This window comes from Kryptolebias marmoratus, linkage group LG20, assembly GCF_001649575.2.
Source record: "Kryptolebias marmoratus isolate JLee-2015 linkage group LG20, ASM164957v2, whole genome shotgun sequence".
Lineage (NCBI taxonomy): Eukaryota > Metazoa > Chordata > Actinopteri > Cyprinodontiformes > Rivulidae > Kryptolebias > Kryptolebias marmoratus.
In genome coordinates this window covers 5088948-5113225 of record NC_051449.1, presented here as the reverse complement: position 1 = coordinate 5113225, position 24278 = coordinate 5088948, and the positions used below count along the sequence as shown (strand labels likewise).

The 24278-nt window shown below is 38.9% G+C and overlaps 1 protein-coding gene across 12 annotated transcripts in view; it reads left to right on the top strand.

Annotated features, from left to right (window-relative positions):
* The window catches only part of LOC108232894 (protein tyrosine phosphatase receptor type M), a 187375-nt gene that overhangs the window by 125600 nt on the left and 37497 nt on the right, over positions 1–24278 (top strand). For 3 of the 12 annotated variants that reach the window (XM_017410986.3, XM_017410990.3, XM_017410985.3), the window contains exons 16-22: positions 1406–1435; positions 11727–11974; positions 16991–17071; positions 17729–17755; positions 19437–19448; positions 21076–21269; positions 22646–22654. In XM_017410986.3, coding sequence (XP_017266475.1) covers positions 1406–1435; positions 11727–11974; positions 16991–17071; positions 17729–17755; positions 19437–19448; positions 21076–21269; positions 22646–22654 — 601 coding nt within the window. The remainder of the gene's footprint in view (positions 1–1405; positions 1436–11726; positions 11975–16990; positions 17072–17728; positions 17756–19436; positions 19449–21075; positions 21270–22645; positions 22655–24278) is intronic. The other 9 variants (XM_017410992.3, XM_017410989.3, XM_017410987.3 and 6 more) reach the window with 9 other exon arrangements.

Below are 24278 nucleotides of genomic sequence, written 5' to 3'. Positions count from 1 at the left end.
AGATTGACAAGCTAACAGCGGGTTCCAGCAGGGCCATAAGCTAAGTGGATTGCTGCTGTCTCAAAGGGATAATTTAGTCATTTTTGAAATGATGTTCTTTGAAATAGTTATCAGTAGTTGTTACCTTATCAGCCATGACATCAGTCATAGAGCATGGAGTATGAAGAACGAGTCTTTGTCCAGTCTAGGCTAATAGCTAGCAAAACAATGATCTTTTTTCTTGTTTTTCATTGTTTTTTAAGGTACTACCCTATTGATTACGAACTAAACAAACAGTATCATGCAAAGATGTAGAGGTTTAATATTAATTCATGGAGTGTTCTGTCACAGAGGTTTATGATTTTTGAGAGAGATTTGTTTTATAAGCTTGAAAAATTAAAAAAAAAACTGGAACTCTTTTGATTAACCATTATCCTAATCTGGACAAAGACTTTTTCCTCTTTCTCCGTACTATGATCCGTGACTTATGTTATGGTTGATAAGGTACTAACTATCAGTTACTAGCTGTAGCAATTTTGGATCAGCCTGAGGCACTTCTGGTAAGAATATCATAATATTCCTGGGAAAATAACTGTGTAATGTGAAATAAATAGTAGTGTATAGGTTTCCACTTTGGTCTTGGCCCCATTAAGGCTAGCCTTTAGCTTGTTAGTTTGATCAAAATTTAACTTTTTCTGAATCTACAGCAGGTAAGATATTAGCTGTTCATAATCTTTCCACAAAACCCTACATGTATGGCTTAAGTTCAAGCATAAAAGTCACTGATCAGTTTAATGTTTGATGTATCAATTTCATGTACATTTGGGAAGGCATAGCTGAGTCTCTTTGCTCTAATATAATCACTATGTTCCATGTTTATTCTTGTTGGTAATACAAGATTTATTTTTCACAGCGTGGCCTGTTTGTATAGCACAGCAATCAGTGGGTGGGTGTGAAAATCAGCACCAAGTAATGGAATTGTTTTCAATTAGCCTTAATCAAAGCAGAGATGGAGACGACTTCATTGGCTGAATTTTGTCTAATTTACTGTCACCAACGGGGGAATCAGAGTTGTGTTTAGGCATTCGAACCGCTCATTAAGTTTCCAACCTCGGAGGTCAGATATGGTAATTTTTTATAGGTGTATAAAACGATGTGTTGATAAAAGGGAAGCAGCTAAGTTTGAGTTCAATAAAAATGTCTGTACTGTGATTAGACTCCCCCCTTTACAAGCGCATGACATGACTCCAAGCGATCACCTTTGCCCTCACGATCACTAGTTTACCTCCACGTGTGCCACCATATCTGATTTTGTTCATTTCTACTATTTTTTCAAACATTAATATATTTTTACTTTTTCTTTCCTTTTCATTCCATCCCCTCCCCTCCTCCACTGCTTAAATCCTACCACCACCCCTCTCGGCAGAAGAACCTATCACTCCTACACTTACTACCTGTAAGTAACCACTTTGTGTAATGTTAGTGCCATGCTTCTCACCCACACACTGCTTCCCCATGCATGCAAAGAGCCATGTCATCCACCTCCTGCCCAGAGCTATTGCAGAGGCCCAGCTGTAATCTCTGCTGGAGGAATGGAACACGCCACTCCACTGCATCTCCACACCACGAGCACATCATACTGTATGTCACATTGGCACGACTTCTGACGAAAGCAAACAGGCGCAGCTGCACCCCCACAAATAAAACCTGCCACTGGAATGCCATTGCAAACATCATTTTTGCTATACTTCTAAGAAATTTGTTTACTGAATGATAAACTAAACTTCCTTAATCACTGTAGGACTGATTTCAGCAAAGAAAAGCGGAAAAAAAATAAATCAATCCAGCAACGAGCGTTTTTACTGAGTGTAAATTTTTCATTTGCCTCCAGTGGTTTCATCTCTGTTGACTTGTCAAATCTGGAGTTTTTGAAATGTCTCTCACACTTGTGTCCAGATCTTCAATAAGTTAGTCCAAATATTTTGCAATTCTTTTCAGATGCTGTGCAAATATTTAAATTTAATAAATATTTCTTTATAGGATTACACATTTTCACAGGTTATTTTGCCATGAAATTTTTAGCATGACCTACTCTATATGCATGTGATCATTTTAAATTTTTCTTCCCCCCCCCAAACATCATCTGTTCGCTCATTGCAGCAACTCAGATTTTCTGCTCTTTCCCTTTTGATTTAAAGCATGTTTTTGCGGGGGTTTGCTGCACATCCATCCCATTGACTCTACGGTGATGGCGGAGTTGTGTCTTTAGCTGACAGGATGTTTGCAGCAAGCTCTATTTCAGTGTCTCCAACACTATAAAACAATAGCCCCAGCACTGCTTTGTTTGCTCCTAATATATCCAATAATTCCACATCACGCCGTTTAATGGTAAAGAAGCTTATTCTGCAGCTCTGCCTTCCCTGCTGTAGCTCATAGGCTCCCTCCGTATGCTCTTTGTGATGGATGCCGACTAATCTGTCTTGAGATGGCTGTGATCAGAGAAAAGAATGGGGGGCTGCCTCACATCAAAGAACATCTCAGAATTCACCTGGAGATAATACTACTCTGAATACTCTGCGTGTCACTCATGTTAGATCACAGCTGTCCTGAATACAAAGCCCCAATGACTTGGCGCTCGGGCGTCTTCAAAGCTGAGTGCACACAATGGCCAAACGAAGTAGGAAATGATTGGTTGGCTGTCAAAGATTTAAAAATGGCATTTTTTGTTTGTTTTTTACTGTTTTATTGTTGCATGCATAGGGTACTGATTTTATGGAAGTTTATAGAGGAGAGTATAAATAGTTGATTGAGAAGACACAATGTAAAATCTAATGATGTTCTACATTTAAAGGAATTTGGGGATTTCTTAGCTGATTTAAAGGAGTTGTGTCTTAGTGGTGATCAAAGAGTATGTTTGTTTAAATCAGCAGGTTTCAGATTGACACATTAAAATTATTATATATTTTTTTTGCATTAAAATGGGAGAAAAAAATCTCAACATGTTGGTTGGTGGTGTTGATGCCATGTTTCCTTTTTTAAAAATGAACACATTGCTATCTGATAAATGACCATCACTTTGCATAATGAGAGATCAAAACTACAAATTATAATAATAATTTTTGCTAATTATTTGTTCATACAATATATTTAGGGCACAAAATTGACTAGATGTTGTAATGCATCATTTTAAATGTAAAAAAAAAATGTTAATTTTACCAATTTCTATTTGTTCAGTCATCAGTTTGCATTAACTTGTTTGGTCATAGCAGAGTTGAGCTCACAGCGTTTTGGTTAAACTACTCTTTTAATATGTTCAATATTTGTCTTATTCTTCCAAACTTAGCTTATGTTGCTGCATCTAATTCAAAATTAGTTTTTACAGTTATTCATAAACATTACAACAAATGTTAAGTACAGTTCATCTGTACATTTAATCTCAGAACTTTGGAAAGGCCCTTTAAAATGCTGAATTCTAGCCTGATCTAAAAAATAAGCTTTAATGTGTATTTGGCTCCTGATGAAGAACCTAATTTTAGTATCAAATCTGACTTTGCTTTGTTTGAATTTTCTCTGAAGAATAATGAGACAGTCCTTCTCCATTATTACATTTGTTGTCCAATATACCAGTTCTACTGGCTGTAAAACTACTCAGACGACGAGGTTTACACCCCCATGCTTAACGATAAGTAAACTCTTCTTACAGCAGATCTTGTCATAATCTCAGTGTTTGCATTTTGATTAGAAATTACTTTAAATAACATATTTAATTAATGTGAATTTACAATCTTCTTTCCACTAAACAACTTGTGCTTTATTATTATTATGTTCAATTAGTGCTGTATAGCTGCAGCTATTCATGATCACAAACAAGAAGTTTGGAGACTTTAAGTAATTAAAAGACTTGTAGGATGATGGATACTAAGTATGAAACACCACCACAAAACAAAATAATTTCATCTAAAATAATTTATGTGCAATTGTGTGTCTTGATATAAGTTGTGTTTAAAATGACACTATATAGAAAGTTTGTTTTTATGGTACAACTCCATTTTTTGTTCAATTTTTGTATCCTCTGTGTCACGAGTTAAAGATATCTGCAGAAAATGAAGTGTAAATAAATTTCCGCTAAGTGGGATGAATCCTGAGTTGCTCTCATTATAGAGGTCCTTTGTAGGAAGGGTGTTTAATCGCCTTATCAATACTTTTACTTCTAATTAGGTTGTTTGTGTTCAACCAGTCACAACCAAAAGTAACTGAGTTGTATGGACCCAAAGTTTTTTTAGTCAGAACAACTACAATCCTTTTTAGACCTTCTTGTCATAGACGTTAAATGTCTCAACTTATCTGCAGTTCGGATGAGAGCCTTGTCGCCAGCTATGAGCTTACAACACCTCTATGATTGATGAAACACATTAATGCTCCAGTGCATTCATCAAAGTCTTTTAAAGGCATGAGAACATCCCACAGATGGCAAAAAAAAAACATTCACTTTAGGTACCGCCAGAGGTGGCTGCGAGGGCTAGCACCGAACTCCACATCAGTCAGCGCACTCATTAGGAATGCGGTTACATGTGTGATCAAATATATGGCCGCTTTTTAATCAGGTGGCTGTACCGGCTGCTTTGCATGCTGCTGCTGAGGGACAGCAGAGATCAATTGGCATCAGGCAGGAGTTGTGATTGGGTCTTTATTCTCATGAGAGCTGGATTCATCCATCAAGCAGCAGGGAAGTGAAGTTAAAACACACTTACTGTGACACTTTCTCAATGATACGTCTGGCTTGGCTTGAGCTTCTGAACTCCAGGTGTGTGAGTTGTTTATAGATTCCTTCAATGCAATTAAAGAAAAAAATCTTTATCATGTAAAGTTTAAATTAAAGGCCTATCATTCCTTGAAAGAATGCATATTGCTCGCTGCCTTCAAGCCAGAGTTTCATACTAAAATGCTGAGAAAGAAAAGACTCATAGCTGTAAACAGAGCAAACAGACTTTAATAAACACAGACAAATAGATCAAACTTCAAAAAGCTCATCATTAGCAGTCATTTCTTATGCCTCACTCAGCTTTTAAATACATTTTTTAACATTAAAACAGATTTTTTTTTTTAAACTATCAACAAAAACCTGATCATACAGAAATTAAAACTATATATTATTGGCTTCTAAGTCACTGTCAAGAGAAAACTTCACTATTTAGGCTCAGTTTCTAAGAATCAATAATCCAATAAGAATCAGAGACTCTATCTGCCCCAGACTAGAGGGCCGGATGAAATGTTACAGAGGGCCGGATCTGGCCCGCGGGCCTCGAATTGACACGTGTGTTGTAAAGGAACTTATTCACAATATCATGCAAGATCTAATGAAATGTATTAGTTCTCAAATTATGCAGTGGGTGTGACTTGCAGCTACTAGCACACAAAATTTTAGCTCAGTATCATTTTTGTATTGGTTGATGTGGATTAGCTGTGTCAGCTGTTTTTTATTTGGGTTGGCTTCTAAAGCTAATCAGCTGTAGATGTACATTCAAGGATTTCTTTCTGAGAGTTTCATTAAAATGTATGATGAGTTTGTGAGATATTTTGCTAACAGACAAACAGGCTTGATGCCAGCATGTCACACAATGTGTAGTGCTCAGAGTATGTGTTGTGAACGACACCCAGCTGCAGTCAGAGTTGCACCTTTTTTGTGTTTCCAACAGTCAGTTGGCTGTATCGGCCATCAGTTGCAGAGGTAAACCTAATGAATACTTTCTGAAAGTTTCATTAAAATCTAATCAGTGGCTCATTAATTATTTTTGCTAGCAAACAGATATCCTAAATTGTTACCTGAATACAGTTTCACACTTTTTTCTTCTTTTTTTTACAAATGAAAAGGATATCATAGCAACAATTATACTGAAATAAAATAACGTTTTGAGGACTTGTGCTTGTGTAAAATGTCAAGTAACAAATTTAGTCTAAAAATAAGTGATATGTGGCTTGTTTTTGAGTGACGCTTGATTATTTTAGCTTATTTTAAAAAAATATATGTTCCATTCTATGCCTGGCAGGTAAATCCCTTAAGATATACATTTATTACTATCCTCAAAAGGTTAAAATACATTCTGTTGCTTTTGTCATTACTTTGCAATACGAAAACTTTCAGTAAAATCAGACTTCGGCTGTATTTTTATAAAACTTGTGTTTGGTTTCCTCTTTTACTGGAAAAACGGTTAGATACTTATGTATAATTTTTTTCCCCCCTTTTTGTTTTAGATGTCATTTTTGATAATCATTCTCGTTGCGCTCAGTGTCAGGGAGGAGGATTGTACTAAATGTACGGTGTATAAGACAAAGTGCCCGGGGCAAACACCTTCATTAAACTTTACAAGTCGAACATGCAGCAAGAATCACATTAATTGGTACAAGCCTTGCAGAGTTTTGTACCTACAAGCTCTGAATGTTGATGAGGAAGAAGGAAGAGGAAGAGCACCTCGAGCTGGCTGAGGGGATGTCATGCAAGAAAGGATCTGGCTTAAATGGGCACGTTGTAGGACAGTATATCACTCACAAAAAATATTCTATCTGAAATGTAGAGGGGAAAACACAAACAGTGTCAAGTCAGTGAAGGTAAGGATATTTTAGCTTTTGTTAAAGTTAAAAAGAAACAAAGTGGTTTTAGGAGCGTGTTAAAACTATATCATTGACATGTTAGTTTCAATTACAGTAAATCCAAGTCAAAAGATCACCCTAAATTTAACATTTATCAGGATTTTATTGATTTACACACATTTATATATTTATATTATTAAGTATTTAAATTTAGTTGCAGGTTTAATACCAAATGACAAGATGACTCTGAACCAGTTTAAATGTAGTGTTATTTTTGTGGCTTATTATTATTATTATTATTATTGCTGAAGTAATTTACTTAAAATGACATGCATAACACATTTTCAAAAAATAGTCATTTAAAACATACCACCCACCAATTAAAGGATATTCCATCAAAATGCACGAGACCAAATTTAGAATTTCTGTAGGAATGTAGGGTGCACATGCATTCAAACGGCACTTTTTACAATTTTCTTCACCAACAGAAGAGCTGAGGTGGAGAAAGAATACACAGAAAACAATTTAAATAAAAGTAGAACTCGTAAAAATTATTGCATATTTGTCACATGGAAAATGTTCCATCAATACCTTCATACAGTACATACCATCATCAACCTCTCCCAGGGCCGTGCATTTGAACCTTAGTTGGAATGATCACAGAGAAAACATAGATGGGGGAGGGTTAAAATCTTGCTCAGCAGAAACGACCACTAAAAGGCCCCCACTGGGTTAATCAAAGACGTTTCTGTTGCCCCTCCCTGCTGGATGTCAGTCAGCTAAAACAAACACGCACCGCTGATGTGCGAGCATCGTTTAATGAAGCCTTCTTTGTCACGACGTCACCAGGTTTTAGGCCGTTCTGATGCTGGAACAAGACCCGCCATGCTGAGCTTGAGGTTTTGAAGCTCTTCCTTCAGAAGCCGCAGCCAGCGTTGACTCCCACCGAACACACATTCTGCCATTCTGACATAAAATCTGTGCCGCTGCCTTTTTATTGTAGCTGAACTTGCCGAGTTAGGAGCTCTTAAAAGGGCCACGCCTGTTGTGTACCGAGCTGAAACGGTTTCTAATTAAAAGCCGAGCATTCCTTGAAGGAATTGCATGACGTACGCAGCCTTTAATGCCGGGGTTTGAGATTAAGATAATCTATGTTGCAAAATAACATCATCTGCAGCCATTTTGGCTAAACCTTAAACATAACTTTGTGTAATCTCATCTGGTATTACAATATCTTGCATGACCTCGGCTACTATTGCACCCAATTTTAGCTCAATATCTGGAAAATTCACTGAGTTACAGCCATTTTTGTGTAGGTTAAGGTGAATTGGCTGTAGCAGCCATCTTGACCTGATTTGATTGGATTGGCCACCCCTGGTTTATAGCAACATTTCAAACAGATGTTGTGCAACTAGTTTGCACTCAAAGCACAAGTTTGGGATCAGTCTCAGCTACTACCAAACTAAATCTTACCTCAGCATCTGTAAGACCTTCTAACTGTCGGCATTTTTGTGTTTGCTGAGGTTAATTAGACGTGGCGGCCGTCTGGAATCATGTTGTAGATGAACATCCACTGAGTATTTTCTCAGAATTTCATTATAATTTGTTCGGTGGTTCTTGAGATAACTTGTTAACATTGCAAACCGACAAACACACGCGCACACAAGCAAAAATATAATTGCTCTGTGTTGATGAAAGCTGCATAATAATACCTGAAGTCTTAACTTCTGCAAACACTGGCGCCATCTGTTTGTCTCATATCTTCAATAAAATACATTTTTACTCAGTCAGAAATGTCTGATTTTATTGTTGAGCATGCTGCTATAAATTTCTTAAAATCTTTAAGCTCGCTGCTTTTCAACAACAATCCGGGGATATTACAGATGGCCTCATTCATCAACATCTACAACAATCCACTGTACACTTCCTTTTGCCATTTCTCTCAACACATCAGACCCTATATTATAGTCCTCTATCATTAATTTTTTTCTCTCTTTCACAAATGAGGAGAGAATAGCATGCCAATTAATCTTCATCTAACACCCACGGCGCCTTACAAACATCCCAGGATCGCTGGCGCTTTCCCTCATTTTTGGCACTGGTGTCTACATAGCCTCATTTATCTTCAATGCTCTCGCTTCAGCTGCCACACAGGCCAGGAAAGAGGAAATCCAATTTTTTCTTTTTTTTTTTGCAGACGCAGAAATAAGAAAAGTAGTACAGTTTGTAAAACCTGGCTTCTAGTCGTTCCTAATAGTCTTCTCTGAGAGTGCGCGCGGTGCTGAATCAGTTCTAATATCGCCCGGGGTGTGCACAGTTCTCCCCCCTCCTCACTCTTTACCACATTATGAAGCTATAATGGAAAAAAGAGCGGCAAGATTGCCATTTTGTTCCCTGCTCTAATTGCAGATTAAAAGGCAAAAAAAAAAAAGGGGGGGGGGGTCCGGCGTAGGAAAAATGTCACTACTTTGTCACTCGGCTTTCTGAAGGATGGATCCACTATTAGCTTCACGTCGCGGCCTTCAGAGCAAATGACTGTTTGAAGGCAGCGGGAGCCTGTTGCCATATGGCATGAGACGGTGACAAAATTGAATAAACAGAGGAGATTTGCGAAAACAAAGCAGCAGGAGAGCATCATTAGACGGCAGTTGTCCACGAGTGAGGCTTTAATTCGAATAAGAAAAGGCGAGACGGAGGGAGGTGAGGTGGGGGGGTCACGCAGAGAGTAACAAAGTGCGAGAATCAGTGTGAGGGTTGCCATAGTTAATTTTTACACCGCTTGCTCCCCTCCAGCTACAGAGCAGCGGCAGGCATCGGATACGGTTACTGCTGCAGTGCTCAAGCTGTTTGCTTGTCTTCTGTGACACATTAAAGCTTTATGAGAGTTAACTCTTCAGGGTGACAATATAAGATTTAATTGCATCGGAAAATTACTTAATCTGAATAACCTCTACCTCTGTGAGGGTAAAGACCTGACATTCTTTGAAGGAATGCATATCACCCGTCACCTGCAGACTTTTAGACTTGGACCATCTTATGTTGAGAAAGGATTGCGTTGAAATCATTTAAATCAAATCTTTAACTTGTGATCTCATGTGATGTTGCAACAGTGTTAGCTCAGACTGGTATGTTAATGATGCTCAGCTACAACCACACCAGATTTTAACTGTTGCTCATTTGTTTTCTAAAGCCAGTAGCTCTGTGGCGGCCATCTTAACCCTCTCAGGCTCAAATTAAGTTCTAGTAACAGGAAAAATCAGATATGTTGTTGCAACGCCTGCCTTGAGAGGGTTAAATAGGGCTGACTTCAGGACTTACTCAGTTATAGATCTACCTAACATTGCTTATTTTGTGCCAAATTTTTTTAAACATCTGTCCATTGGTTCATGAGATATTTTTGCGACAGACAGTTGACTCCATATAGTTAATGGCAAACTTTAAGACAAAGATTTTGTGCACTCTTATCAGAGCTCAGCTACTATCACACCAAGTGTCAGCTCAACGTCTGTAAAATGACTGAGTTATTGACATTGTTGTGTTTTTTTTAAGGTTCGGCACACCAAAGACTGTCTGAGGTGCTGATCTTAAAAAAGTGCAGCACACTCTAGCTCCATGTGTAAATAAATAACATTATTATCAGCTTTGTGGGGATGTATTTAAGCACTCTGCTGTGAGATAAAATGACTCACTGCAGATTTTTGACACCTTGATGACCGCTGTGATTCTGAATATTGCACAGCTGAAAGCACCATTATAGTGGCGCTCAACGCACAGCTTGACCAAACTGTAACGTCAAAAAAACCCCAAAGGTGTCAGTTAAACTCACGCTTTAGAACTGTGGCACTAACTACACTTCCTCTTAAACGACTGACATTCCTACTGAAACAAGTACGACAAAGCAGGAAGTGCACAAAAAAAAACATGACCACAAAGTTTCAGCTCATCCCAGCAGTTTTTCTTTTTAAGTTTATGTAATATTTGCAGTGATTGCTTGGGTTTAGTTCCGTTGTATGGATGCCTGCAGAAACAAACATGCTTGCAGATTCCACAACGTGTGACTCATGCAACAAGTTACAAACATTGAAATGTGACCAAAGGAGACCAAAAATATACAAATATCCACACACAACTGGTACTGTGGCGTCATTTTTGTTGCAAAACATCCACAGAGAGACAGAACAACAGATATTAACCAGGTTTAAAGAATAGCTTTATCGTAAACTCCATGATTTTTTTGGTTAGAGCCAGGTTGCTCTTATTTTGAAATGAATGGTAGAGCTGGAGAATTCCTCCTAATTCACATAGTTTATACCGTCATTCTTTACCATCTAATTATCTACTAAATTGAATAAGACTAAAATCACCTGTTTATTGAGACAATGTACTAGCATTAGGGTCAAAATTATGAACCAGAGATTTAACATTTTCATGCCTCACAGCATGTAGTCTGAGAAATCAATGAAAAGTTTAGAACACTAGGAGACGCTTTAAAAATCAATCAAAACAGTAGCCTGAGAGTCAACAAGAGTTTGTGACCTTTTGTTTGTTGTTTTAAAACAAAGTGCATGCAAAAAGAATGCTTGACCATTACTTCATTGTTCTACAAGTAATGAATGTGCAACTTGAGCCTATTTAAGACAATCAGTTCTAAATCTAATTTTGTTTTTTATCAAGCTGCACAAAAAAAGACTTTTTCAAAAGAAAAATCAGTTTCATAATGGCGTTTTTGTGCGCCTCTGTATGGATGTGCGTGTATGTGCGCGTTAGATTTACTGGTGTTTGATCAGGGAGCAGATTGTTTGTTGGGTCCAGCCCATCAGCTTGAAGTAGGTCAATAAAAGCAGGTTGACTGTTTCAGTTCAGTGTTCACAACTCTAAATTACTATAAGCTAATTTTAAATCATCAGGGGCCACTGATGTATTTGGGTTAGAGTGTCACACCTTTTCCTCATTTCCAAAGATTTATATTTTTTCTGCTTGAGAAAGCATCTGGTGCCTAATAAAACCTGATGTTGCCACAGCCCAGGGAACATTAGCTCTGCTATCTCGTTACATCTATGAGTCATTGCTTGCTGTTTCATATCAGATCAATTTCAGGATCATCGTTGCTGTTTTTGCCTGACTGATTGGTTTTATGTGCCTCCTTTCTCCCCGTGAAGGAAATTGGCCAAAAAGCGCAAGGAGACGCTAAACAGCACCCGCCAAGAGATGACGGTGATGGTCAACTCCATGGACAAGAGCTACACGGAGCAGGGCACCAACTGCGACGAGGCGCTGTCCTTCATGGACACGCACAGCCACACGCTGAACACGCGCAGCGAGTGCGCGCTGACGCTGAACACGCGCAGCGAGTGCGCGCTGACGCTCAACGGCCGCAGCGAGTGCGCCCTCACCGTCAACGGCCGAGGTAAGGCGGCCCCGCCTCTGCAGTCGGGAATTCATGCACAGCCAGCAGGATGGAGGCAAATCGTTTGGGCTGATCTGGTGAAAAAGAAAACAAACTAGAATACACCAGAAGACGGAAGCTAAGAACTGCAATGGGCTTTTCTTGAGATCATCAGTTGAATGTTATCTCAAGATAAACTAGTTTTATTCTGTTATCTGGAGATATTGGTCTCCTGTTCTCTTGAGATGACAACAGAACAAGCTGTGTTTTCTCGTGATCACAAGAAGGTTACAGATCAGGGGCGTCAAACTCCGGTCCTCGAGGGCCGCTGTCCTGGGAGTTTTAGGTTTTTCTGCTCCAACACACCTGATCCAAATGGTTTAATCACCTCCTCACTAAATCATCAAGTTCTCCAGGAGCGTGGCAACAAGTCGTCCATTTAAACCAGGTGTTTTAAAGATGGAATACGTCTAAAACATGCAGGAGAGCAACGCCGAAGGATTGGAGTTTGACACCCATGTTATAGTGAGAAAATGACTAGTTTCTATATTGCACTAATTTTCATTATTCAGACCCTCCAGGATGTTGCGATGTTGCGATCGCAACTATTAACGCAAAATCAAGCAAACCCCGTGAAAAAACGTTTTGCAACTTTGGCCAAAACACCGCAACTTTCCCGCAACTTTAACCCAATATTTATTGTTTCTAAAGGGATTCACCACCGTTTCTGCAGTCTAGTCTCTTCTTTGTGGGTTTGTGTAGCTTCGAATACAAAATAACCCCACATAACTCACGAAGAAGACACGTGACGTCACTTCCTGTTAACATCAGAATGCCGGGAGCGTGCAGGAGCAGCGACCGAAGCCTAAATGTGCGCTTATGCTTCACATTTGCCCACAAAGATTTCAGCAAACCAGTTTCCTCCCCAGCTGCAGCTGTTTTGCACGTCCTGCAGTGTAATCATGGAACATAAACGCATCGACAAACACTTTGTGTCTGCAAAACATGTGAGGAGAGCTGCAGACCAGGGACAATCCAGAAATGCTCATGAATGTCAGTTTAGAAGCTATCAAAGTTCTCAAATAAAGCACCTTTTGAGAATGTCAATGTTTGTTGGTAATTATCTTACAAAACCTGGAAGTATTTTTGGTTATTAAAAGTTATGTTTTTTAATTAATTTTAGTTTTAAAAAAAATCACAACTTTTAGGAAAATGCCCCGAGAAATCAGGCATTTTAGCTGCAACAATCACAAAAAATGCCCGCAAAATCCTGGAGGGATTGATTTAGTATCACAGTCACGATGCTTTGGGATGATGTATAACAGCATGTCAAGACATGCACATGTTCACTCTTTTCACTCTAAGTTTTTCGATGTGACATATTCAGCCGAAATCAGAAGCTAACATTTACATCCTGATTCTAAAAAAAAAATACTTGTGATTTTTAAATTATTTCTAAAATAAACATTTCTATGATGAAAAAACTTAAAATATTATCCTGTTTTCTTAAAAAGAAGCTTTGTTATATTAAGATAAATGCATGAATAGCTTACTATTTTCAAATAATGCCATAAAAACAATATTTTTAAGCATGGCATTGCTTAGTTTCCATATTAAAATTGTTTTACTGCTATTTTAGAAATGCCCAAACCTAAATCTGGGAAATAAATCTGAAGAAAAACATCAGTAAGGGTCTTAAAGATTGAGCTGGAATGAAAGTAAATTCCCGAACAAATAAAAAGAAAAAAGAATTGACTGGAACGACGAGTATGAAAACTAGGGAGACCACTGAGCGTAAATTCTTCTCATTAGCATTCAGTTTTCTTTCATTTTCTATCAATTATCCCATCCAGCTGAATAAATTACGGCTCACAATCTATTTTTAATGAAGAACCTCCATAACATTTCTTTTGTTTCTGATTCTTATAGCAGACTTTTATCAGCCTGTACAAACTGATTTGTCTTTAAATGTGCTGCTTAAAATACAATAAGAAACTCTGTTATGAGAGTTTGTGTAAGTCGAAAAAAGGAGCCGCTTTTATAAAATAAATAATGAGATTTTACTTTTATTTTTATGTGAAAGACTTTAATATGATTTGGCAAAAGATTGTTTGATTTTTTTTGTTTTTTTCCATCAGCTTAATTCCGCCTCAGACGCTCTCAAGGGCTTCTTTTACAAAACCTTTTTATACATTCCCTTTTAATTGTTTATTTATTTATTTAATTATTTTCTAACTCAAATCTGCAAAGCTCTAATTTATCTGAAAGAATTCCTCCCCTATTGCTGCGTTCGGTTGTTGTGTTAAAGCTTGTTAACAGTCTGATGGGAGTGCATCAATAATCAAGACATCCTGAAATCCCTAACCAGGCCTCAAAGCTTATCAGTAAACATTAAAGGCACAAGACGTCTGCCATGGGGTCATAAACTCAGCGCCACGCTGTGCACAAGTCATTAAAGAAACCTACTAGATTTGTTCTCTTGCTGCAAATCTATTAATTTTCCGTGTCCCAGGTTAAACTCAATACTTTGTGGAGCTAAATCGGCACCCAGAGCTTGACCTTCTGTAATCCCAGCCCCAAACCACCAGATTAAAAATCCACAGCAGCCTCTGACGCCGCACCCCTACGAGAGCTGAGCCCCCAAAGATGCTGTGACCTTGATTAACTGTCTGTTAGCGGAGATGTTCAAATCTGGCCCCGTGTCTGCCTGCGCCGACGATTTAAATGCGTCGTTTCTGACTCTGTCTGTCACTGTAAAGCCCTCTCTGACCTTACGTTTCTGTCAGGACTGTCACTCTGGCTCCAAACATCATGGATGACAGATTCTGTTCCTGAACAAACTGACTCTCATTACCCAAACCCTGCTTGACTTGACAGTCGTGTTCATGTTAGATGATGGAACCATGACAATCCAGGAACTGATTTATTGCAATTTATATGCCCACATACATATAATGGTTATGTTTTGTATTACACAAATATAAAAATAACACTTTGACCTAAATGTCAAACTTGAATTTGGCTGCAAAACAGATTTTCTGACACTTATTAGGGTGCCAAAACATAAACACTGAAGTGTCCTTATTACTATTGTTTACAGTTTTTGTCCTGTACTTTGTTGCTCAGTTTTGAAAAGAAAAAACATGCAAAATATACAGTAAAGCATGCAGCTTAATCGGGAATAATGTGCCATGTATAACTTTTGGTAGCAGTATGTTTTATAACGTAGACAAAATTTAGAAAATCTTTAGAAAAAACTGGTGAAAAGAAATTTGGTGAAACATGAAAACCCAGCCCTCTTTGAAGCTCTGGAGCTCAGGGCTACTTCAGTTTTCAGAGTTTAAATAGGTCATAGAAAGTTAAACATTAAATCTCTAAACTGGAATTTATTTCTTTTACTTTTAGCTTTACTCAAACTACAAAACTCTAACAGATGTGAAACATGGTACAACCCAATAAGGCTATGATCCATGTTTGAGCAGATCTGATGCAACTAAGACTCGTTTTTTAGTGGTATCTCAAAGAAACAGAAGTTATTTCATTAAAATTTCAAAATAAACTCCAGCGAGATGTGACAAAGAAAGTTAACCAAATAGTCAACCAGTGTCAAAAAATACTACAAAAATTTGAAAATATCCTACATAAATAAGGACCTAAACGTCCAGTTATTTGTTATTTAAATTATTTAAACTTGCGTGTATTTGTAGTCTAACAGAAAATGCACAAGTTGCCACAACACCGTTTGTTCAGAGTGTGACTGCAGGTGCTGCTGTCAAAGTCAAGGTGTGTTTCAGTTATTGGTGTGCAATTATGGAATGACCTGAATGATGATTTTAAGTTATGTTCTTTTTTGGTGAGTTTTAAAACAGCTTTAAAATGTAAATTGATAAAATCTTACGCTGTTAGTTAAAGGCACTGAAGTAGGGTAGGCAAGAATAAGCTTTGGCTTCAGCTTATTCCTTTATTTGGTAAATTATGGGTTTGTTTATTGTCTTTTTATTTCTTGTGTTTAATGTTGATAATTTCCCCAAATAAAGTGAATTGATTGATTGACTTTAAATTGTCCTTCAATCATCTTTAATCTTTAAATTGTGAATGAGAGGATGGATAATTGTCTGTCTGGGGTGTAGCCTGCCTTTCACGCAATCCCAACTGGAGATGAGTTCCTTTTTATCAGTTTTTATTAAATCTTTTTATCATGAGATCTCTGTATCAGTTTGTTTTTATCCAGCCTGGCCCAAACCGAAAAGGCAAAACTAAATAAATAATTTGCTTTAAAATAAAGCCAAGCTAAACTTTTTAAAATTACTGTAACAGTAAGGTTTGTTCACACATTCTGCAGTTTATGTAGCGCTCATAACAAAAAAACAACCATGCCACATGTGCCCCAGGTGTAGTGACACAGACTGCAGGGAAAGGAAGGTTTCTGAGGACCGAGGACACCAGGTCTTGGAGTAGTTCTGGATAATAAACACCCTTTATACAGCAAAACGGATTCCAGAGGAACAAGGACAGCGTATCCTTGGAGGGTCTGCTACAGTTTCGACAGAGGCATTCCATCATGTTTCGCTTTCAAAAAAACTGACAAATTGAGACGTAAAGTTGAATTTCTGCAGAAAACAAGAGACAGAAACTCATTCTGTGTGCGTAATCAGGACATTTCAAAGATACTAATGAGACTGCAAAAATGAACCAAGTCAGCGCCGTTTCCACGGGAATAATTGAATTTTACGTCTCCAGTCTTTGGTGTCACATACAGCTCGCATAAATATACACATTTACTCACCTACCCTTTTGTAGTTTGTGGCCATGCTTAGTGAGCGATATTTTAATTCATTTTGCTCAAGGTCTGAGAGATATCTGTAGCCGAGACAATATAGCAAAGCGGAGGCAAAACAAATGTTTCCAGAGAAGCTTTTAACAGAATTTAACTGAGAATATTTCTTTTTTTTTTAATTTTTTTTACATTATGGTTGCAGCCTCTTGTGTTGATGATATTTAGATTATTAATGCCGTTCATTTTTTTCCCATCTGTAGTTGGATCATCGCCCTCCTCCTTTACGCTGCCAAAAGGCAACACTCTGACTTCATCCATCCCCACCAACTCCTACTATCCAGGTAAACACGATCGCGTTCTTCATTTCTCATTCGTGCACGCAGAAAATAAAGCGCTTCTTTTCCCCGTCTGAACAGCAACATTGACAAATTCAGCTATTATAAAACGTGGAAAATTAAGTGTCACAACAGATTAATAAGAGCCGATGTTTTCTTTTTTTTTTTTAAGTTTTAATGAGTTCCACGTTCCTGGTTAATGTAATTTACCAGCCAGTACTGTAATGCGCTTGACATACAGTATTTCGTATGTGCTTTAAAAGTTTAAAAATGATTTCACAAATGAGAAAGCAGATAAATTAACCCGAGATGGCTTCACAACCCCCCTGCTACATTTCTTGTTGTTTTATGGGACTTCGTGAAGACGGGTTTGAGTTGTTCAATTACGGCTTCAAATAATATCCATAATTGTGTGTCTTATGTAATTACTTCACAGCCCATTGATTAGATGGAGTAAAGGGCAGCCAGATTTATAATCAACTAAATTTACTGTATAATTAGCTTTTTCAGAAATTATGATCCATTTCTTGGTATTTTGTTTGGCAGGAAACCAAAAAGAAAAAAAGAAAGTGTCGATTACTTTTTGTTGATGTTGTTTGTTTCTTTGTCTTTTGTTTACTCTTTCTTCCTGCAACCTCTGCACTTTTTCTGGGGTTTGAGCAGATCCCTTTGTGCCAACCGCCATCCTAGGTGAGACACATTTTCTTTTCCCATCTCTGTTTTTTTATGCTGTAGAGAAGAGAATCGCATTTTACTCATCCAATGGAATATTGAAGAATTACCTGTGAGCTCCAAAAAAAAAAACCCACACATTTTATTTTAATTTGAATGACTTTTTTTTTTTAAATAAAGATGGCTTCCTCACCTTCATACCTGCCTGCTGCTTCCCTCTCTCCTCCTCCTCCTTCCTCCCCTCCCCCCCTCCCCGACCAAACGAGGAGGGCTCTCTCTCTGTCTCCCTTGCCGAGGCTGGCTTCACTCCATCCCATCCGCATTGTGTGTCGTGCGTGTGACGTCACTTAACGTGTTTGACCTCTCATATGCATGGACGGACATGTGGACTGGATGTTGGGAGGAGTGTCTAGGGGGGGGGGCAACGAGTGGGCAAATGGCAACCAGGGCTACAGCGTGCCGAAGCCACAGCAGCTGCACCGACACACAAACTGTATACGAGGGAGACACAAAACTAACTCCTTGCTCCAAACAAAAGAAATGCTCTGAACAGCTAAAGTTTAGCATTAGCCGCGCTGCCCTCCCCTTCCTCCTCCCCCCCTTCTCGCTCTCCTCACCACACATTTAACTCCCCTCCCTCCTTCCAAAACAACAACCTTTTCTATTATTCTTTTTAATGTCGTTCCCCCGGCCGCCTTTGGCAAAATGCTATTGACCTACTTGTTTTTTTTGTTTTTGTTTTTCGCCAGCGTTCGTACATCTTGTTCAGCGATAAAATAGAATCATGAAAAGCATTTTGTTCTTCTGTTAATTATTACTGGCCTTTGTTGAACATCCAGAACAGCTCAAAGTGCAGCTTCTCAGGCGAGCAGATGCTTTTTTTTTCCTGCTCGCGGAGCGCAGAACGCCGCTTCCAAGTGGGGCACTAGGAACTGTAATAATTAAACACTCAAGGCCACGAAAGAAAGATGCAATAAGCAACTCTTCTCCAGCTTTACTACGAGAACTGTATTTTTTTATTTTATTTCCACGCCAGTGCAACATAAAGCAGCGTCTTTCATCACTTTTCTCGTGACAGCTGCTTATGTTATTTCCACATTTAATGAAGCATGAAGCGATTAGCATCAAATTAAAGCAGCCAGAAAAGGTTGCGCACTTCCAGTCGTGCCACATTCAGTCGTGGCGTTTTCTCATCAGTCAAGGTTAACGATCAAAACAGATTAGATTATTCGGGATTGGTGAAGGGTTTTTTTTTTCGTTGTTGTTGTTGTTTTCTTTTAATCTCATATTCCTTGAGCTGTAAAAGCAAAGTTTCCACAAGCACATGCAAAATTTAATTATGGCAATCACGGGGAAAAAAAGTCAAAATATTCAGAAATATAATTTAATAAAATATGCGGCTTGTATTTCATTATTCCTTTCTCCCAAAATTCCATGACTTTCTTGTTTTTTTTTCTTATTTATTTAATTTTTTTGTCTTGCACTGTTTAAATTGCCCCATCCATCCACTCAACATCCCCCCGCCCCAATTAGGCTTTTTGAACTAAGAAGGCATGTGATCTTGCCCTATAGCGTAGCTCTAAAACACTCTACTGTAACACGTTCTCATGCTGTATTGTTGCTTATCCCCTCTCTCCTGTCTCTTCTCCTCTCTTTCTCTTTATATACGTAACCTCTTATGTATCTGCTATCTAAAAAGTGCCCATTAATGGTAAGTTTTCCCAAGTGGCCCCTGGGTTGGGGGAAGGAGGAGGTGTTTTACTCAGAAAGCGAGCCAGCGCTGGCTGCTTCTGACGTTCTGACATCGATTGCATGACCAGTGGACATGTTAGCATCTCACCACCCTCCGTACCACCAAGCCACCATTAGCTTAGCATGGTCAAAGTGCACACAGCGCCCCATGCCAGCATCACCCCATGCATTCTCGTCCCATCTCCTCTCCCACCTCCCTGGGTTCTTTCTCTCTTTTTTTTTTTAGGTTTAATATTATTATGATTTCTCTTATAATTTTACATAAATAAGGGGCAAATATGGGTGGCAGTGGCTGAATCCATGCTGTGTCTGTGTGATGCTTTTGACGGTGCCTGCTGCAACATGCTCACTTGTGGCCCCCACTGCACCCCCCTCCCTCACATCCTCTTCCATGTTTCTGGACACCCTCCATCGTCCGCTGGCTCCCCCAAAGCATCTGTGCCTCATGTCTGCCACTGACTGGATTACTGTATGAAAGAGCTGTAACGGAGTCTGACTCTCAATACGAGCTGCAGCCCAAACCGGCATACTGTGCTGCTAGTAAACAAAGCAAACCTGTTGTTTTACAGCATCTTCATGAGGAATTTTTTTTTTTTTTAATGATTGATCTCTGCAGTTTTTTACAGCTGAGGGCCACGCACATATTTTACTCTGACAGATGCCATAATAAATGCTTGTACTTTAAGTGTGCTACTTATAGGAGTAGTCCAGTCAACTTTGAAGTGTTGTTCTGTCAGATAGTTATCAGTAGTTGGTACCTTATCAGCTGTGACATCAGTCTCAAAGCACGGAGTGTGGAGAAAGAGACAGAGGTCAACGTCCTGCCTTAATCTAACGGCGTGCCAAACAAGTGCCACTTATTTCGTTGTTTTTCTGGATAATAAAATCACTTTTTCTCAAACACAAAACAGCAGCGTAAAGGAACGCTATATTAGCTAATAATAAACCTGCACCCTTTTGCATGACACCATTTGTTTAGTTTGTTGCCGTTTTCTCGACCAAAGAAGGTCCATTTTACCACACAAATGTATGTTTGCTGAGCATATATAGACTGTAGAGGTCATTAGCCTAGCCATTAGCCTAGCCTAGACTTTTTCTTCTTTGTCGATACTTGGTGCTCTATGATTGATGTCACAGCTGATAAGGTATCAGTTGGACAGAGCATCACTTTAAAGACGACCGGACTATTCCTTTAAACCAGCTAAAGAGTTCAGTATTTTCCAGCCACACTGAGACAGATGGACCTGAACCTTCCCACCACATGACTCATCCTATTACTCAATGATGTTGTGTTGTTGTGATCATCCATAACAAACAGATTACTAGCTGAGAGTTGTTTGTCAATCTGGAGGGAGGTGACATAATGCTTAGCAGTAAATGGGATAATGTGCCATCTGTCTGTGAGAATATCTAAGAGATAAACTAATAAGTGCTTATATCAACTTTATATGTTTAAGTTGTAAAAAAAACAAAAAACTCCTGTCATTTGCTGCGTCAAGCCTTATGTCACCCTGATGTACCTACTGATGTTTAAATCAGATTTCGCTGTCCTTAAAGATCCTGTCCTGACTGTTTTTCCCCCCCAGATGAGAGCCAGAACATGGGCAGCGACACCAGCAGCCTGGTGCAGTCACACACTCACTCGCTGAGGAAGAGGGAGCCCGTCGACGTGCCGTACCAGACGGGTCAGCTGCACCCAGCGATCCGCGTGGCCGACCTCCTCCAGCACATCACCCAGATGAAGTGCGCTGAGGGCTACGGCTTCAAGGAGGAGTACGAGGTAGGACGCAGCCCGGCTGCCACCTTCCTCCGCGAAGGCTGCAGGCGGACGCACATGAAGCCTGGTCACAGACCTGTAACATCTCCGCTCAGGCTCTTAAAAGGAAATGTTTGTCGGTTTGATACGAGGCTTTATGTGTGCCACGGTGTGCAGCCTCGTGTCTTTTTTTGCTTCCTGTCAGTTTCTTTTGTTTTGCACCACAGAGCAGAACTGGTTTGTTCCTCTGCAGATTCGCTTCTATGATAAAATGTTAATGTGCCCTGTCTCAGTGTGTTTACGTTTCTTTGTCTGTTTTTGTTGATGTCAGCCATGTTGTGTGTCTTTTTTGTCTTGTGCTGTTGTCCAAAATTTCCTGGTGACTCACCTGTAGGCCAATGTGAAAAGCCAAAATGCACCCCAAAATAAAAAAAAAACTGTGAGAGGAATGGCGTGTGAGCCTATGTCCCTTCCGATTAGACCCCACTGATGGCAGCCAACTGCTCCCCTCACAACAGCACCTGTAATCTGACACCAAAACAAAGGATTTTACCCCAAAGAGCATCAGTCTTGTTTACTCTCATTAGTGCAGGAAGCTGGCAGAGGTTTGGCTGCTCTCCAGCCTCCTCAGTATCCCACAGTAACCCACCTCCCTCCCTGATGTTGGAACAGATCGTCTTCAGGCTAAACTTTTTAAATCATTCATCGTCACCAACTTCTTTGCATCAGTCTGACATCAAGGTGGCCTATTTATCTGATTCTGTGGCCACTTTCTTTGTGCTTATTGCCACCTTTCCAACTTCAGATTCTCTCCTTTTTCTTACTTGCACACTTTTTTTTTTTCAACTTATTCATTATTTTTTGTGATTTTCTTATTCACACCTCCCATGCTCCTCGCTCACTTTTCTTTCCCTCTCTTTGTCTCCCACCTTACCTGCTGCCATATGTGGAGTAGATCTGTCAGTAATTCACTCCTCGCATCTGTGGCAGGAACTAAAACATCCTCAGAATGCAGCATCAGATGGCCGAGTGGGCAGAGTCCTTTGAGCTGCCCTGCAGGCCTAATCCATTTTGGATAAAAGGGTTTTGAGTTTAGCCAACTACTGCATGGATGCAGAAGTGACAATTAAATTGACGTCATCAAAAATAAGGCTTGTTTGGGTGCTTAAAGAGCGTGATGGAGCTCAGTCTCACTTGTCTAGAGAAATCCATTTGTATGTTGTGTTCCACTGTTGTCTCCTGTATCTCAGTCTCTCCTAAGGTTAATGCCCTTTTTAACCGTTTCTATTTTTGATGATGAGATTGGAGCCTAGTGCACCTCTAAACCTGTTGACTTACATTGTACTATATCTCTCTTTGACCCATGCTTCTTGTTATTCTGTACGTTAACTTTGGATCAGATAAACGAGGTAAGCTGATACTTTTGGTTACTTGTGAGTCTTGCTTTTTTGAATTTTTTTGAAGTAAAATTTTTGAGACATAAAGAAAATGATCAAACCTGACAGATTCATAGTGACTGTGGACTGTTTTAAGGTCCCGAGTGAGTAAATATCCCACATTTATGATTTCAATTGAAAAAGGGCATTTACCAACAGTTGTAAACGTAGGGCTGCACAATATTAGGAAATTATAATTATTGTTAGATACTGTAATGGAATCAGTTTTGATGAACCCAAATTCTTTTCATTGTGATGTTTAGAACCCACTCCATGTTGCTTTCAGCATTTCGGACATTATCATCTCATATTTAGGACATTAGGGTCCATTTGATTGCCACGTAAATTACTGGTGTGCAGTTTCTTACTGTAAAATATTGCAAATCTTTGCAGTATTAATATTTTGCATCATTTTTGCTATATTGTGCAGCTCTAATTAAAGTGTTATTAAAGTGTTTAACAGTGTCCAGGTGTTGCTTTAACTCATTCCAGTCATGTATTCATATTGTCCTTCTGGAATGTTTTAATCATTTGGAAATTATAAAGATAATTTAGAGCCTTGAAGGAATGCTTATTGCCTGCCACCTTTTAGGATAAGATCATCTTTATATTGTAAAATACTACCACATCAAGTATTTGTAAAAACTGACTGAATTACAGCCATGTTTGTGTTTTATAAGGTCAGTTGGCTGTGGCAACCATCTTGAATTGTGTTGGTTCCAACAGTTAACTACATCCAGTGGTTGCATCCTAAAAGTTTCAGGTGTTCGTGACATATTTTGCTAACAAACTTGGCTGAGTCCAACAGTTAATGTTGAAGTTTTAGGCAAAGATTTGTGCGATAAGTTGCACTTATGAACGACTCAGCTACAACCACACAAGTTTTTGGTAAAATATCTGTAAATCTGACTGAATTATAGCCATATTTGTGTGTGATGTCTATCTTGAAACAGACTGCCTCCAAAGGTTGGATCATTTGTAGAGAGATATATCCACTGATTATTCTCTGAAAGCAAATTTTCTTTTTGGGAACAAGAGAAAACAACGAAAAGGACACTGTAAAGCACTTTGCAAAACCATGTTGTATGCTTTGCAAAAGCTTGACAATTTAGCAGAAATATTGTAAAGCTTTTGCAACATGTGAAAAACGTTAAACGCATGTTAACACTGTCCTGCACGTTGGTGCACACTCTGAGTGAGCAGCTGCACTGAAGCCGCCATGTTGTCGTTGTCTTGCACTTGTTTTCTGCTCGTTTCACGAGGGCAGAAATGTGCAGAGTCCTGAAGTTCTTTAACCACAAAGAAAAAAAACAAATGAAGTTCATTTGAATGAATCCCTTTTCTCACTCAGTTAGTGATTAATTACAAACCGCTGCTTCAGTGTTACATCCAATTTATTCATCTTTTGTTACCTTTTTTCATTGTGTGTGCCGTATGTCAAGCACTTACTGTACAGGTGCTGGTCATAAAATTAGAATATCATGAAAAAGTAGATTGATTTCAGTAATTCCATTTAAAAAGTGAAACTTGTATATTATATTCATACATTACATACAAACTCATATATTTCAAATGTTTATTTCGTTTAATTTTGATG